Source organism: Neopsephotus bourkii, unplaced genomic scaffold (assembly GCF_033783945.1).
Source record: "Neopsephotus bourkii isolate Nb327-2 ecotype Australia unplaced genomic scaffold, CSIRO-AGI_Nbou_v1 NB_1287, whole genome shotgun sequence".
NCBI lineage: Eukaryota > Metazoa > Chordata > Aves > Psittaciformes > Psittacidae > Neopsephotus > Neopsephotus bourkii.
In genome coordinates, this window is record NW_026901771.1 from 3,916,291 (window position 1) to 3,933,812 (window position 17,522).

General features: G+C 49.5%; 1 protein-coding gene across 3 annotated transcripts; it reads right to left on the reverse strand.

The window, feature by feature from the left end:
• Nucleotides 1–8,637: 8,637 nt before the first annotated feature.
• On the reverse strand, nucleotides 8,638–11,991 carry COPS7A (COP9 signalosome subunit 7A). 3 transcript variants are annotated; one of them, XM_061365525.1, is made up of 8 exons: nucleotides 11,725–11,991; nucleotides 11,534–11,609; nucleotides 10,882–10,970; nucleotides 10,605–10,807; nucleotides 10,100–10,205; nucleotides 9,563–9,714; nucleotides 9,193–9,258; nucleotides 8,638–8,864 (listed from the first exon to the last, which is right to left on the reverse strand). In XM_061365525.1, the coding sequence occupies exons 1-7, from the start codon at nucleotides 11,884–11,886 to the stop codon at nucleotides 9,219–9,221; spliced, it is 828 nt and encodes a 275-aa protein (XP_061221509.1). In that variant the 5' UTR covers nucleotides 11,887–11,991; the 3' UTR covers nucleotides 8,638–8,864; nucleotides 9,193–9,218. The 3 variants fall into 3 exon arrangements, with proteins under 3 accessions (XP_061221509.1, XP_061221508.1, XP_061221507.1); XM_061365524.1 differs by having other exon boundaries at nucleotides 8,638–8,913; XM_061365523.1 differs by having other exon boundaries at nucleotides 8,638–9,258.
• Between the last annotated feature and the right edge of the window lie 5,531 nt (nucleotides 11,992–17,522).

Genomic DNA, 17,522 nt, shown 5'->3' on the forward strand with positions numbered 1-17,522 from the left:
TGTAAAGGATTGTTTGGGTGAGTCTTTACCTTCAGCCGACCTACCGGAGCCTGCTGTGGGATTGAGTAACCTCTTTCGTATCCTTGGGACATTACTGAGAAGAAACTTAGTGTTTCATTCGAAGGCTTAATTTTCTTAGAGCAAATAGCCTTATAGCTTTCCCCTGGAGTTATAAAGTGAGATAATGCTCAAGGTGGAAATTGAAGACCCAAGAACCCGCTGTTGGCAAAAATACCCTTTAACAGCTGTAGTTGTGCTTGCAATCCAAGGAGATTGGTTGGTCTTTCTTGCTGCCTGGCCATCTGTGCAGCCCAGAATTGGGCCGCTGGGTCTCTTCTATGGCAAGGGAATATTTCTGTTATTTTCTCCTTATTTCTCTGCAACTGAGTCTGACAGTGTTAGGAATGACCTTTTCTTAACTTCAGTATTAGCTGAAATGGGAGGCATTAAGAATACAGGACTAGGGGACATCGCCTGCATTCTTGGGCTGGTTTCCTGCTCCATCACACACCCCTATGGAAACCTTTCTATCAGTTCATTTGGAACAGAAGGCAGGATGGGTGCCTTACACTTGGAGGCGGTGTGCTGGGATCTTGCCATGTATCCCCATGTTGTACGTATGGGCACTAACAGAGGGACAGAGGACTTGCCCTGAAAAAGGGATGCAGAAACAAGCACCTGAAAGCTTAGAGCAGAGTTTGCATGTGTTTCACCCTTCAAGAAAGGACAGGGCAGAGCTGTAGCTGATGGAGCTTCACTGACACAAGGAGGCCTTGGGGAAGGTTTAGTGGCAAACAAGTCATCTTGGGGTTGCCAGACTGAAAGAATTGAAGCAACAGCAGCAGCCATCTCAGCGGTAGCTTTAGGCTGGCACAAGATGCAGGACCTGGTGTTCTGATCCAGTGAAGAACCAGGTGAGCTCAGGAATGTGCTCACAGCATCGAACCAGTGGTGGACAGTCCTGGCCATTCTTTGAGGCAATGTCTGAGAAAGGGGACAGAGATGGACATGAAGCTGGTGGGGATTTACTTGGACGTTTAAGGTGTGGGGATCCATTCCATTTTGGGCATGGAATTCCTAATCTTGGTCTAATCCCCAAGACTTTTTATCTGGCTTCAGCTTCTGCACCCTGTTGGGTGCTGCCCTGCTTGTGGATGTGGGACCCTGACATGCTCTTCCACTCTGTGGCGGGTGGTGTCATTTACCCAGTGCTTCAGCATCACTAATTGCTGTACATCTGGTTCCAAGATCTTGGCCTTCTCCAGCTGTGATGAGGCTGTGGTAGTCTAGGGAACCAGTAAAAGAGGTTCAGTTTAGAGGAAAACCTTGTGTTAAGGCTGGCAAACAGAGACAGGAGTCCAGGAAAGAGTTTTAGAGATCCCAAACCAAAAGGTAAGTACGGAAAGTCAGGACAAAGAGAAGGTGTGGGTTGAGTCTCTTGACTTTGAGATGTATGTGACAGCTCTTCCAGCAGGGTGGAGACAAAGCTGTATGTTCCCAACATGAAAGTCAAAGCAGTGTTTGTTTAAGATGCTTGGGGAGTGGTTCCAAGTCATCCACCTGATGGGGGCAAAATCCATTCTCACTCCTCCCCACAGCTGTAACCTTCATACGGGACCAGCTGAAGCAATGCAGCTCAGTGGTACTTCTGGATCTTCCTAAGGAGTAAGTGAGACCCCTGGAGTGAGATGGAGGGGCCTGCCATGCATAAAATAGGGGTAGGTAGGGAAGAGGATGTACGCAGAATGAGGCTGGGAACACTGCTGGAAAGACGGATGCCATATCCTCAGGTGAGAGTGCATTAGCTACACAAATAGAATAATAGAAACTGAAAGGGTTGGTTTGTTGTATATTCAGTTTCCCATATTTCAAAATGTAGGGTGAAAACAAGAGCCGTTAGAGATAGTGTGGACTTTGTCCTTAAACACTTCTATTGGTAGCCCCAAAGCTCTGTGCACCTTGTGCTGCACTTCTGAAAGCACTGTAGAGTAATGGGGAAACCCAGCTGCGTGGCAAGACTTGCAAACAGCAAAGGAGACGATATCCACAGGTATAAACCAGGCATTAAGTCGAGAGGAGAGATGGAAAACACACATATTGAAATTCAAGTGGATGTATTGTATGGATCAGTCTTTATAATGGTTTTGATCTCACTTTCTCAAAATGGGTCCTGTCCAGCAGCTGTAATATTTCCTGATTAAAACATGGATTGGGCTAACAAAGGCACTAGAGCAACCTGAAGTGAAGAGTAGCATGGGCACAAGGTACCTCCCTGAGCCACACAAGGCTATGTGCTGATTTCAGATAAATAAAGGATTATTAAAACAACCAAAGAGCCAATACAGATTTTAGCTCACTGATGGAATTCAAGTAAGGGGAGGGGGAAGGAAGGGACCCCAGAATATGAAATGATTTCTAGTAGGATCCTGTTGTGAAACTAATGCTCATTAGTAACTTGACTAATGACCTGAAAGAAGGCATTAAACCAGAGCTGATGGAGCTTTCAGAGGACCGAAGGAACAATTAAAGTGATAAATGGTGGAAGAAGATGAGATGCACAGAGCAGCCTGTAAGTATTGGTGTGGTGCTTATTCACAAACAGTATTGCTGGCTGCGCTGGAAGCAGCAGGACATGCATCTAGGAAAGCAAACCTAGTCTGGGATCTTCCAAGATGTTGGACTGTTTGCTGGAGACTCTGGAGGAAACTTTGGGAATCCACAGCGTATTAAGGGATTGGGAGATGACCAAGGAAAGGGATGGTGCTTGCATAATTCATCTGTGGAGATGGGCCACGGTAGGATGCATTAGCCTGTGTTCAGCAAAAAGGGAGATGAGGTTTCTTCCCTGTATCCCAGCAGTGAACCCATTGTGTGAAATCCGATTATACAACACTAAAAAGGACACCAAAGATTAGGAGAACTCGAGAAGGGAGCAACAAAGATGACTTGAAGCCTGGAAACACCGACCAGCACTACAAGATGACATGAAACCAAGACTCTGGTGCCTGAGCTCATTCTACGTGAGCATGGGCTGGTGTTACCTATGTGGGAATGAGGCTTCTGACAGTAGAGGGCTCTTCAACCTAGCAGAAAACCTGCTGCTACCTAATGATGGAGCTGGAAAAGAGATGCAGACCTTCACGGGAGGGCGTGATGATCAGAGCACACCTGGGTTCTCCAGCTCTCACTGCTCCAAACCTAGCTGGGATGCCTCAAAGAGAAGTTCGAGAGCGGGCACAGAGAGGAATGGGATGTTCTTGGCCAAATGACGTGGTTATACCTGTCCCTTCAGGCTTTAATATCTATGAGTCATTGGGGAAAGCTGGCACCATGCTAGACCGCAGGGGAGGGTGGGAAGAGGAAGAAGAGACCTGGTGACCTGACTGGGACTTCAAAGCACATGGAAGCACAGACAGAGCTGGAGGAACCAGAGCTCTCTGCGGACACAGTGTTGTTTTGGGGAAACAAATGCACGATTCCATGGGGCAGCACTGAAAAATCCCATTGGGAAATGCCAGTCCCGTGGCACTGAATCCAGTGTTGAAGAGCAACAGGATTTAATGCAGACCTCAGTACAGGGTCTAGGTTAAATCTTGTTTGGTTTTACAACTTTTTTCTACTTGTCTACAAAACAACCTGGGTTGGTGGGGTTTTTTTGTTGTGGTTTTTTTTGTTTGTTTGGGTTTTTTTAATCCCTTTTTTAAATGTACCTTTTTATTTTTCCTCCTGGGAATTTTCTCTTTTAAAGACATCAAAAAATGTCCCAGTGAGGAAACTGCACTGAGGTTATTCTTAGTTCCGCTGTCTCCTCACATCTACCTGCCCTGGCTGCCTGGGTTTAAGGAATCCTGAGGGTATTTAATGCAAACTTAGGGGGGGGGATACAAAGGAAGATAAACAAGGAGATACAAAGGAAGGGAAATAGAATAGACACTGCCTGCCTCCAACTGCTGGTGCCTTATTGATTGGGGGTAAGGTGGAAGTAGAGGTACCAGCCTCACAGTACCCATCCCTTACTGGTAAGGGAAAAGAAGAACAAAGACTGCAAAAAGTACATAGGATAATAAATAAAACCCAGAGACACTGCCACATTGGATGTGGGTGTCGCACAGGAGGATGGAAGAGGCCTTGTGGGTGTCAGAGAGAGCAAAGGGACTCTGTTAGTCTGCATTGTGTTATTAGCGCTAAAGTGAGTAGCAGAAAGTAAAAGGGCAAAGGCACACAGGACCCAAGATCAAGACTTTCTTAGCTGTAAACTGAAGCCATTTCGATTGTAAACAGCAGAAAACAAGAAAGACTGAGGGTCACCAGTGAATCACATAATAACTAAGCAGCTGCTGATGCACGGAGGAGCAGGCGCACGCAGTCCTGGAGGCATTTCTGGTGTCTATAGATGTGCCTTGCTGTTGCTGTGTGAGATGCTGGTCAGACTTCACCCGTGGAAAAGAACTGTGCTCATTTCTAACCAAGAAAGCTTAATTTGAAGTGCAGGTTACGAGCAAGCTTGTAGGATAGCCTGCAAGCTAGGGAGAGCTCACAGTGCGAGAGGGGACTGGGTTGGTTGGTTCAGCAAAGTGAAGTCTGTACTCGAGGGAAATAAACAGCAGGGAGGAAGAACAGCTTGAGCAAAAGAGGATTCAAAGGGGCTGGGGCTTCACTCGTGCCTTGGAACAGGAGGGTGTGAAACTGCTTTTAACACACAACTGCTACAGTGATTCTGCGTGGTCTTGTTACCTCTATGATGGTCACTGCACCTGAATCCAGCTGATGTTCCGGTATCTATTGAACTCATGGCAATGTGAATACATTGCACAGGGAATTCTTACAAATGAATTCCTTTCCCTGGCAGAGCCTGCCACCAGCAGAGGAGGGAGGCACACATCCAGACCCATTCCGCCCTGTGCTGGCAGGGATGCTCCTGGAGAACTGCAGCAGTCCCAAAGAGAGACACCCAAAGGGTGGGTGTCTGAGGAACCAGGAGAGAAAGCAAGTGGGGTTTTCTGAGTATTGCAGCTAAGCAGTGAGTGATGCTAGGAAAAGGGATGAGGAAAGAAGAGCCCTGCAAATGGGAGCGGCGACAGCTGTTGAGAGGATGGCAGGGAGGGAAAGGGGTCATAGAAGGAAAATGAGCAGCTATTCTAGGGCATAATCAGGAGACAAGAAGGATGTCAGTGATCTGAGCGATGCGTTTGCAGCTGCTGACATGGACCGTGGGATTCTTCTGATTACCCTGCAGAGCCAGGACCTCATCCCAAGCCGTGGCGAGGGACAGGCACAACCCTCAGCGGATGCTGTTGGCAGGGAGCCTTTGAGGGAAGACGTGGCCCCACGGGCAGCAGAGCAGGGCACACATCCACCTGTGTTCCTTCATCCAACAGACCAGACTGCCAGGTACCCGCCTTCCCCAATGAACCCGCAGAGGGGAGGTGAGCCAATGCCTTTCCACGTGAAGCCCTGAGGGGACCACGCTGCCGCATGGACATCCCACAGAAGGGGAGCACAGCATCACCGTGACTGCAGCATCCCAGCACCCACTCCTCAGCTGGCACTGGGGACCTGCAGGAGGATGCAGGCAGTGGGTATGTGTCCTGCTGCTGGGTACACTTCCCCCATTCACCAAGTACAGATGGGCACCACAGCGGTGCATGGTGCCTGACGGCCCCACCACAGAAGAAACCATGCCCCAGTGATGCAGTAAGTAGAAATTACCCTCATTACCCCATCTAAGAATCCATGGGTACCTCTTGGCACAGGATGGCCGGAGGCTGGCAAAAGTCAGACACCAGTGATGAACCCATTCAGGTTGTGTCCTGCTTCCTCCCTTTCCTCAGGTGTGGAAGCCAAGCATCCAAAGAGGGTGTTGCAATGAATCACTGCACAAGTCATGACACTTTCCATGCTAGGGCTGGCAGGCCTCCTGCTCTTCAAGCCGGGACCAGCACTTCTCCATACCCTCTCTTCTGCAACCCCCTAACCTCATTCCTTGGCTTAGGTTGTCATGTGTCCAGGTGTTTCTATTCTGCTCTAGTCAGGCTCTGCTCATCAGCCTTTTCTTTAGGATAAAACAGGGTTAAAACACAAAGACATTTAAAATTAAAATGCAAACTAATAATAATAATGATGCTCAGTACTCAGCTCTCTCTTGCCATCTTCAAAGTGATTTATAAATGTTAACTAATGAATTAATCTTCACATCTCTGCCTGAAATTCAGCATTACGCCTGAAGTGAGCAGGAAAACAAACTGTGGGTTTCAGATGAAGGGCAAAGGGAAACCTGTGCTCCTGCCCTCTGTTTGCCATCTGACAAAGCAATCTGCAGCAGTGGGTTCGTTCTGCACTGCACACCTCTCTCTTATTTTTCAGCCATACCAAAGGTCTGAGGCATCTGATGTGCTACCTCCTGCTGCTTGCTTCTTTTTTTTAATGGAGGTCTTAAAAGGTGTTCCCTTTGAAAAGTGAGCAAAATGGGAGAGCTGTGCAGATGCCCCGTAGTCAAGCACGTTTGATCCCAAACCCTTCTGAAATCCACAACACAACCAGCCTCGAGAGGGGTGAAGAAGAAGATGGGAAGGGGGAGCAAGGCCAATGGCAGCACGTGGCAAATGATGCTGCTGGAGAGTGGAGCTGAACCTCAGAGAGGAGCACAGGCCAGATGCTGCAAAATGAGGTTATGGCAGAGGGATGCAGCAGATTCGTGCTGACTGGTTTAGCCATGAAGAGCCTGGGGCTTCAGCACAGCCTAGGGCTGGTGTGGTGAGTCCCTGCAGGACCCCGTGTTGGTCCACACTGGGTTTTGTACTCAGTGTGTGTAGGGAGCTCAGGTACTGCTCCACCTTCCCATGTGCTGTGCAGGGCACTCACACGGCTGGCGTGGAGATCTCAGTGCTGGCTCAGGGATGCTTCCAACTCCACTCCCACCATTTGCAGTCCAGATTTAAACTGGGGGTTCGGGGTATTTAAAAAGACCCTTCATGCCCGATAGCCACAGTGCAACTAAAGAGATCGAAGCCCAGCAGGTCAGAGGGCAGCCCCAGTGCTTGGGACAGAGCTGTTGTGGCTGTTCTTATTCAGCAACAGGACTCTTATGGGGCACAGACATCCTTCTCCATTAATGGTAACTTCAACAACTCCCCGGGCCCTGTTACAGCCACCATTCCAGCCCAGCTCCCACTGGACCACAGCTGGTGGTTAGGACATGTACTTTGTCCAGCCCTCAGCTCCATCCCAAGCAGATTCTCCTCCCTCCTTCACATCACACCCCAACAGCTTTGCAAGCAGCTCCTCTTTCAAAGGGCATGAGGTGCCAGACATTTGGCAGGTGCTTGGGGCTTGCCAGGTACCACCTCTTCTGCTGGCACCTGCCTTCCAAGGGAGTGCTAGGATCTGATGTGCATGGACCTTATTGCTTCTCACAATTGCAAACACAGCAAGCACAGTGACGTTCCTCACTGAGAGAGACAGATGAAGGTGATGTGGTGCAGAAGGAGGAAGGCTCAGTTGCACCCTTATGTGCTCCTGCAGCCAGATCTGCATCTCTCTGCTGGATAGCTTTATGCCAGATCTCTCCTACTTGGCACTTCTGTGCAGGTGACTACAGCTAAAGCCTTGAACAGGTTGGTTGCTGTAGCTCTTGGAGACCTCAACCAGTAAGAGAAGCGACCCTGGGACAGCTTGGTACAGCCCTGCCCAGCACAGCCAGCTGGTGTGTCCTGCCTTGTGACTTTACACACAGGGAAGGAAGCTGCTTCAAAGCTGGATAAATTCATGGGTTCAGGTGACAGGGCTTCCCACCTAGCATCAGAGCTGTGACAGCAGCCTGGAATTAGTAAACAGCAATACTGCACAAATCAGCACTTGGGGGCGGTCGATACTGCGATGGCATCACACCCAGCTACCGCTGCAACAAGCACCATCTCACTCGCCTCCCCACAGCCTGAACAAGGCTCCTACTGACACTGCCTCATCTCCAGCTCTCACCTGCCTGCACTGGGAGCTCACCCAGGAGAAAACTCATCCAGACCAGTGAAACACAGTCAGGGAATCCATTTTAGCATTGGCACAAAGAAAGAAGTGGACCTAAGCAGGGGTGGGAGCCACAGTGGCAACTCACACCAGTGTACACCCTCACTGACCAGCAGCCTGACCCTTTGGTCTGACCCAGCTTCAAGGATGCAGCCTCTGGCTAACCTGCTGGATTTCCCATGCATCTCCCAGGAGCCACTTTCATTACAACTTGTTTCAGCCAGGCTCCAGCACTGCCCAAAAGCAATCAACACCCAAACATCAATGCCATGCAACCTCAGCCAGATGGCATGGACTCTGGTACCTTTAATTCTACTGGCCAAGTCATTTTCCCCTCAGTCTCGGCCCTGTCCTCTGGGACTACCTGAAAAGCTGCATGTTCTTCTGAACATTCCTGGTGCAAATCAATCACACAAGAAACTCATTTACGATTCATTCCTGATTTATGGACTCTCATTCCAGCACAGCTACCCTGGCATTGCCCTTAGAAAAGGAAGTGAATGTTTTCAGGATATACCAACCAGAAACAGGACAGAGGCTTTCAATATCATGGCTTACTTTGGAACATCCAGAATCAGTACACAAGACAAAGAGACACCACTACAGAAGCAGAAGTTTGTACAGATATGTCCATAGATCTATATTTTTATTGTTTTATATATATTTATAATATATTTATATATTTTTAAAAGAACCCCTTCAAAACCTACCCTCCCACCTAGCAAAACAAAGATTAAACAATCAAAGATGGCAGCTGCATCCTGGAGCAAAGTATCCCAGGGGTCTCAGAGCCAAAATGATTGCTGAGCACCAACACACTCTTTCCAAGCTTCTGTCATGCCCTGTGGGTGCAATGGTGACTGACATGGTTTTATGGCTCTTTAAATTGACCTGTCAGAAGACAGGGAGAGAGAAAGAGAGAAGCACATGGCCAAGGCGATGGGGGCCGGTGTGGTAGGGGAAACAGCAACACAAACAACTGGAAGCTTCGAGTGTGAAATGCTGTGATGAAAAGGAAGGGTATGCTGCCTGGAAAGCCAATAAAGAAGATAGGAAAGAGAACAAACATGCAGGAGAATTAGCTGGCAAGATGTATCTCAGAGAAGAGCTCAGAAGCATCACACTTGGGAACTTTGTTACCCCTCCATCCCCCATATCTCTTCCTCTCACCCTCCCAGTTGTGAAGGGAGATCCAACTAGTTTGATTTAGACCAAATCTTCGCACTGCCCCGCAGCCTGTGGAGAGAGGAAAGAAAAACAATCAGGACGGACACTCAGGCTGATCTCCAACTTCCTTTTCTAAATGCACACAAAGAGCAAAAGGAGAACACAAGGAAGGCTTATGAACTCTGCTTCAGATCAAGAGCTACACAGATTTCCCCTCAACTGAGCAGGAGAAAAGCTCAGCTGGGACTACATGTCTGACCATCGCCTGTCCAGAGAGCAGACCCCTGCAGTCTGCTCTGAAACAGGGCTGCCCTCAGCTCACCTCCTGAACACATACACAGAGTGGCTTTGTTCATCTGCCCCCACTCCTCACCCTTTGGCTTTGGAAGTCTTCTTGCTGGCCTGGCGCTGGTTGGTGCCAGGGGCCGGCTCCCTGAGCTCTGTTAGGTGCTGTTCTGGGTCCTGGGATGTGGCTGCTGCAGCGGCGGCTGTTGTCACTTTGATGGTCTTCTTCAGGTTTGCCACCTGCAGCAGCAGAGAAGCAAGAACCAAGGAATTTCCCAAGGTATTTAGTTTGTTATGTTGTTGTGATGTTTTAGTTTGTTGGGAAGTAGCTGGGGCCGGGGGAAGAGGACGGTTGGGTTGGTTTGTTTGGGTTTTTTTAAGCCAAATTCTGGAGTTTAGAGCTCAGGTCAGGTCGAACAAAAATGCTAACAGCTGCCCAGACCCCTGCACTGCAGAGGAATGTTACACTGATTCAGAACTCTTACTCAGGCATGATGCCCTAGGCTGGTCTGGCCTAGGGAAAAGGTAATGCCTTACTTGAGCAAAGCACGTAACAACCACATGGTACTGGTTCCAGTTATTTTAAAGCGAGGGGCACTGGCTGCTCCCTCCTCGTCCCACTCACCTCACTCTCTATCTGCTGCTTCAGTGCCAGCTGCTGCTCTTTATGCTGGTTGGCCCGGCTCACCTGCTCCTCAATGCCCGACAAGACAACCTCACAGCCCTGGCACCTGCAGAGAAGATGTGGAACTGAACAGGCTGGGTAATTTACATGGCATAGAAAGAGACATGAAAGATGGCAGCTTTCAACTCTAGAGGCCAAAAAGACCAGAAGGTGTCAGCTACACCACTCGGGGAGGACACAGGAGCAAGAGTCCAATCTCATAATGTGCGCAGTGATGCTACTGCTTGGGAGGGGGACAGAGAACAAGGCGACACTAGCTTAGGAAATGCAGGCTCAGAAAGCCTCCTGCCAGCAGCCAGCTTATTACTTTCCATTAGTGTGGGAAAGGTGACCGAGTAGGCCACCTATAACAGTACCCCCTGGCAACACACAGAGGACCCGGGGAAGCAACCGGCCACTCCTGCAACCATTTTTGGGGTGTTAGTATTGGGGGCTTCCTCCTCACCACTCCTGCAATGTGCGGGTGATGGTGCTTAGCTCCTCCCTCCGGATGTCCCTCCCAATGCTGTAATCCACCTCCAGGCGCTGGTTCCGCTGATCCAAGCTCCCTCGCAGCACATCCGCATACACGGCCTCAATCACAAGGTCCTCCAGTTGCCGGACGTTCTTCAGCTGTAACTGCTCCAGCAGCACCGAGTAAGGGATGCACTGTGGAAACACGGTGGTAACTAGCATGAGGTAATCCAGTGGAAGGGGAAACTGGGGGAAAATAGGGCCACTACCTTGATCTTGGCAGCCAGAGTGACGACTGACAGGTGCCTCAGCTTGTTCTTCTGTGCCTCTGTCAAGGGAGGGAGGTTTGCTGCTTCAGCTATTGGTAGGGGAATAAGAATTCATATAACAGGGTATAAGAATTTATGCCTCTTTTTCCATTGTCCAGCCCTTCACAGAAGCATCTGCACCATATCTGTTTCTTAAGGCATATGTGCACCGATCCCCCAAGTGACGCTTCATCTTGCCAAGCCATCCCCATTAATTCTTGGCTCAAAAGACCTTTTCTGAGCAGCTTTCCTCCCCTCAACCTCAAGACATCCTCTTTACCTGTCCCATGCCTTATTTATGTGGGTCCGCACATCCCAGAGGACCCCAGAATCCCCTGCCCCTCAAAAATGCCTTTGTCACGACGTTCTTCGAAACTCCCCACTCCACTGGCAAATACCAGCATTAATTACTGCCAGTGCTATTAATTGCTACCTCAGTGGTCTGCAGCCCAAGCCGCGGCCAGGCGTGTGCCATAGCGCTGGAGGCACGGCCCTGGCTGCAGAGAGCCTACAAGGACCCGTGGCTCTGGCACGGTTCCGCACCGAGGGACCACCCCCCCATGGGGAAGGGTGCATCGCGCTGTGCCCCCGCCGCCCCGGGGCCGGGCCTCACCCAGGTAATCCGCGTAGGTGCCGTAGGCGAAGATGGTCAGGAGGCGGAACACGGGGGAGAACTCGCTGTCGGCCAACTGCGGGGACACACGGTCAGGCTCCGCCGCGCTGCGGGCCGGGCCGCGCGGAGGGCCTGGAGGGCCTGCGGCCCCGTGCGGGCTGCGCCGCGCCATGGGGCCTGTCCGGTCTCACCTCCCGGACAGCGGGCATGTCCAGCAGCTCCCCGAACACGTAGATGCCCGGGGCCTCCAGCACCTGGTGGATGAGGCTGGCGAGGGCGGCGCCGCGGGCAGCCTTGGCCAAAAGCAAGAATTGCTCCTGGCTCTGCCCTGTCACCTTCCCCTCGGCCGCCATAGCGCTGCCACCGCCCCCCGCGGGGCTCGGGCCTCGCCGCGGTCACCCTCACCCAGGCCTCAGCCCCGCCGCCGGGCTCAGCCCCCGCCCCACCACTACTGCTCTATGGCACCGCAAGCGCAGAGCGGCCGCTTCCGGGTGCTAACGCTACCCGACCCCGCCTCCGATTGGTAGAGGCAGCGGCACGACCCGCCTCCGCCGCTTCCCCATTGGCAGGCCAGAAGGACGAGTGGCGTGGTGGGCCCGCCGCTAGGACGCCCCCTTCCGGCCGGGGTGTGTGCTGCCGGCTGGAGCGGTGTCTGGCCGCCGTGTGCCCCCGCCCCGCATTTGCGGGTCTATCCACACATATTGGTGACTATCTGCTCTTTATCTGTAGTGTGTCAACATAACCGGTGAGAAAAGAGACACACCAGTGCATGGCACCATCTTTGGTCTGTTTCAGTGGTACCCCCTACAAGCACCACACCAGAATGAAGAGGTGAACCAAATACCTTGTGTGTGCCTACAGGGTCTTTGCTCTGCTTTCACACGGTTCAGATCTCGCTATTTCGAGCAGTGTTTTGGGGATATGTAAATGTAAAAGATCTTCTGCTGCAAAGCACCGTACTTGGGTATTTAAACGATGCATTTCATCCATCCCTGCATGCATCCCCGCCTCTACAACATTCATTCTTATGGAAAAATTGCTTTACTACCTGCTGAATCATTAACCATCACACTTGTCAAGAAATTCATCCCTGGTGCAGGCAGGGCATGGCCATAAAAAGATAGTTTAAACACTTCACAAGGATAGAAATGTTTATGGTGTATTTTAAGTATCTCTTCGTGGGCAAACGACTTAGTGTAATGCGATCAGAAGGCATCGCCAAGGGCACGCTTCCCTCTGCTACGTGAAAGAGCTGTTTTTAGAATGATGGGACTAAAAAGTGGGGGTCATTTTGGGAAATAAAAATCCCTTCCTAGCTTTCCTTGTCTTGTGTAAATGATGCGGTAGATGGAAGTGAGTTGTGAGTGGGACTGGGAGGAGCGCAGTCACAAACACTCATTGTGGTATGGAGTATTTAAGCTGTTTGGCCAAGAGTTTCCAGTCCAGTACCAACCTCATGCCTTGCTCCTTTATAAATGAGCATTGCTTTTCCATGAAAGCAGAGGAGGCAACACATTGAGGGGAGCTCACACCATGCACAGGCAACATGTTTTGAGCATGTTAAAATCCTAGTGCTGCCAGGACAAGTTTGCACTCCTGCCCGTGATTGCCAGCAAGAGAATCGGTCTTCAGCTTGATCAGTTTAGCATGTAATTAAAGGCAGTTGACGTGTGCTTTGCCAGACTTCTGCAAGCGTAACATCTTGAAATAAGCATAACATCTTGAAATATTCATCTGGGTAAAGTCTAAGTTTGTTAAGGTTTTACTTGCCAGTATCAACAGCTCTCTTCTTGCCGCTTGCTTTGACTCCAGCTCTTCTCATACAGCTGCTGTGGCTGGGTTGTGGAGAACGCTCCTTTGGGGGTACGCTACAGTTTTAGAGCTAGAAAATAGAACCCGTGGCTGCCTTGGGGAGTTAGGCCATTGTGTCTCCCAGTGAGAGGTTAATCCAAGCTCATTTGAACAGCCATATGTATTGTCCTTGCCCCTCTTCAGGGTCCCTTCAGTCCCTGAGGCTCCTTCTGTGCTTGGTCTCCACTCTGAAGCTGCTGACAGAAGGAGGGAGCAGTGTGGACAGTGATGGAAAACTGAACTTCTATTGTTAATGGTCATGCCACAAGAATCAGGCAGATGTCCCTCAAAACTAATTCCAGGCAGAAGGAGCAAAATGGCTCTGAGTGCCTGGGCCGGGAAGGCAAACAGGGGAAGGCACCCATACCCTCAGCCCTCGTCCGATAGAGCACATTTCCATTTACATCCTCTGATGCCCCCTTAGCTTTGGGATGTTTCAGTCTCATTTGCCTCCAAAATCTAGAGCTGAACAAAAAGGCTTCCCTGGTCAGCTTTTGTATTATCTCTTGTGAAAAAGTGCCCAAACCCACTGGTTCAGGGCACTGTCAGAAGCTGTCTGGCCTTGGGTCCTCACTGAATGAGTTGGTAAGGATCGTTGCACTTAGTGGGGTAAACGTGCCTGAGACACTTTTTACCTAAGAAACAACGTCTTCAGGACATGCTGAAGGTCATGGTGGCCAGGGGAGCAGGGAAAGGCTGTCAATCCCTGTTCTCAGAGTTAGCAAGGTCTGGGATTCTCCATACAGCAGGATTAGGGGAGAAGCAGGGCTTGTAAGGTTGGGTCAGAGCTGTGGAGGCAGGTTACAGGGCAGTATTAACAACAGGACTACCTCCTTTCTACTTCCCTTCTCTGTATTTAGGTCTGATTCACTGTAGCCTTACACCCGCTGTATTCACACCAGCTCAGAGTGCATTCAAATCGGGTTCAGATGTAACCCTCCTGATTTGTATTACTCTCTTCCCCACCCCCTCACCAGCTCCTTCCATCTCAGTTTTATCTCCCTATTGATCTGTTTCCCTCACACTCTCTGACACGCTTGCTGGTTTTCATTATTAGGCAGATAAAGCCAAGCAGCCCGAGCACCCTAGCTTCACGATGCTCTCTCTGTCCCCCTTCTGCACTCCCAACCCTAGGTCCTGTGTGCTGGGTCCCCGTGTTTTTGTCTGCTCTCTTTGTCCTGCACAGAGCTAAAACAAGGGCAAAGACCAGGAAGTCCTTTGAATGGGTCAGATCCTGAGCTCTCCAAACAAGAAGGTCATCTTCTTCCCCAAATACGCAACTCCTGTGCGAGTGCATGGTGACATCCCTCTAACTTAGCAAAGTCTATGCTTCATTCCCTAGATCAGGGTGCTGGGGTTGGGTTTAAATTCCAGACTCCTGGAGCTGTTAACTCCCATGCTTTCACTTTGTTCACAAAGCAAACGCCTATCTTTATGGTCACAGGGGAGCTGTGAAAGTGGTTTTCATGTAACCTAAAGAGTTGAAAGTAGGAGGCGAAGAGTGCAGATGAAAGCAAGTCTTTACATTTCATAACCTTAAGATAAATCTTGTGGCACGGGGAGGCTCTGCATGGTTATTTCTGAATGTTTGGGATTTCTGATCCTCACTGTAACCACCCCTAGCATCATCCCCCTCTTCTGATCTCTCTCTGATCTTTCCAGAAAGAAACCTCCATTCTCTTCATTCTATAGATCCACCTTCTTTCCTATGTGCTCACTGTCCCACTTTAAAGCCTGTAGAGCTGTATTGGCTCATTCTAGGCTGTTTCTCTCCTCACCACCACAGAATCCAAATAACTTGTCAAAACACTGGTGGTATTTTTTCCCCAGTCCTTCTCTAAACATAGCGAGGGTCACATCTTCTGAGATGATTTTTCACAACGGTATGTAACACAGACTCCAAGACAAAAACAAAAGACAAAGGAGGCTGGGGTGAAGCCCTCGGATACCAACATGGTCCAGAAGGCTTTCAACCCTGTAACTCGTACTGGGCTGATACCTGTTCTTAGTTACACCTAAAGGCAGCCTGGTATCAGGTGCTTACAGAGGACTTTATAGAGAGGGTAACCGAGTGGTGACTCTTCCTTCCTCCTGAGAGTTCTTAACTCTCACAGCCCTATGGATTTGGTGGACAAGCAGCTCCCTTCCAGACAGGGCTCCAGTTGTGAGTCAGACTCCAGAAGAGAGGATCTTGCACTTCACTTGGTAGCTTGTTTCTGTGATGAATCACTCTCCAGTGGCTGGCTCCTGTTAACTCTCTGCCAGAATACCTGGAAGCCTTTTCCCCAGGAAGGAAGCGATACCGCAAGCAAGTCATGTCTCGTTCTGCTTTTGGATACATTAAACAGGTTGACCTCTTTAAATTGCTGAGATCTCCAGCCTTCAGGTCACCTTTGAGTCAAAGCTATTTTTAAAATATGGAGCATGAAGCCAGGTACCGTTTTCCAGCATGGGACTTACCCAGACACAGAGAGAGGTTTAATCATCTCCTTCTGTCTTTGCATGGCCACAGATCCCTTCAGACCCAGTGGTGCAGCCTGGCCCACTGACCTCATGTCGGGTTTTCTGCCTGTTAGGATCTCTCAGGCCTTTCCAGATCACCTCTTTTCAGGGTTGGAAGTTTTCCTCCGTGGATATGGACGCTTTTCCCTGTCTATGGCTGTGCAATTTGCTCTCAGCTATCTTCTAAAGGTTTCATGGGAATGACAACCTTACCGAACGTGGGAGATCATTCTGTGCTGGTCCCATCCTCATTATTTTTAACACTCTAACAATATTTGTGACCTCAGTAAATTGTGTCAGAATGAACTGTATCTGCTCACAAAGCACTGAATAAAATGGTGACTCATACCTGACCAAGGACTCCTTCCTGGGCATCCATGTAAGAAACACTGCCACCCAACAGTGGGCTTCCCGGGATGACCTCCTTTGTGTTTGCAGGTTGTTAAATGGAGGCAACCAGCTCACTTAACCTCCTGCTCTGTTCATATTGCATAATGCTATTTTTTTCTCATGGTACACCTTGGGATATGAATGCTTCCAGAAGCCTGGATAGAACTAAGCCGTCACCTTTTCCAAACAAACCTCTAGTCACATCAAAGACTGGCACGAACAAAACAAGTTGATGCGGCAAGATCAGTCTCCTCCAAATCAGGCTGATTGGCATTAACTGGAGAGTCTCATATTGGCTCTTTGTTGCTTTGCTGAGAAACTTTGAGGTCTTCTGTTTGCTCTTTACAAACATTGGCAGGGCACAGCTCTCTTCCAGCCTTCTGGGATGTCTCTGATATTCCAGAGCTTATTAACCAGTTGTTTGGTGAGCAGCAGGGCTGAGGAAACCGGGTTCTCTATGGATTTGTTTCCCATATGTTCTATACTTCTATATGTTCTTCCACGTGTTCTATACTCTATACAACCACATGGGTTGCAGGAAACAGCACCAAAAACAGCAGCAGTGTTCTTGTTGACCTCAGGACACTTGGGTGTAAATGATCTGTACGTGATGACAGAAATAACAGCCTCATCTTCTTCCATGGTATGGATGGGCAGGGAGGTACTTCATTTTCCACACAAGACATGCACTGGTCCTGGTCCAAATCCTGGCCAAACAGAGATCATTTTTACATTTCCATCTTCTTTCCATCACCACCCTCACTTGAACACCTTCAGAGTACTACTTTATCCTTGGCATACTCTTGTATCCTCTTTCCACTGCTACCCAATGTGTCCTCCTTCAGCCCATCTGATTCCATCTCTCCCCTCAAATGTCCCTGTAATTTTATGTTAGCTTTCTTTTGAGCTCACTCTATCCAGAGCACTTCCAGTTGCCACTAAACCTATGCTCCAAACCAAAAAAGCCTTCTATCACATAAGAGTGATGTGAGTGACGTAAGTCCCTATGCTTGCTGTTCCTATCACCTCTATGGCTTTCCTGACTCCCCAACCCCATCCCTCAGGGTTTTCTTGGCCCCTACGACATCCTCCTCCTTGTTCTTTCTCATATCTCTGCCTCCTTTTGCTTCCTTCTGCAGTTCTGCTCTTCAGGGGGATTTTCAGTGTTTGCGTCATTTGGATTTTCACCCTTTAACTGACCTTTCCTTGCCTGAATTTTCTCGTCTATTTTGTGCTTCCCAATTAT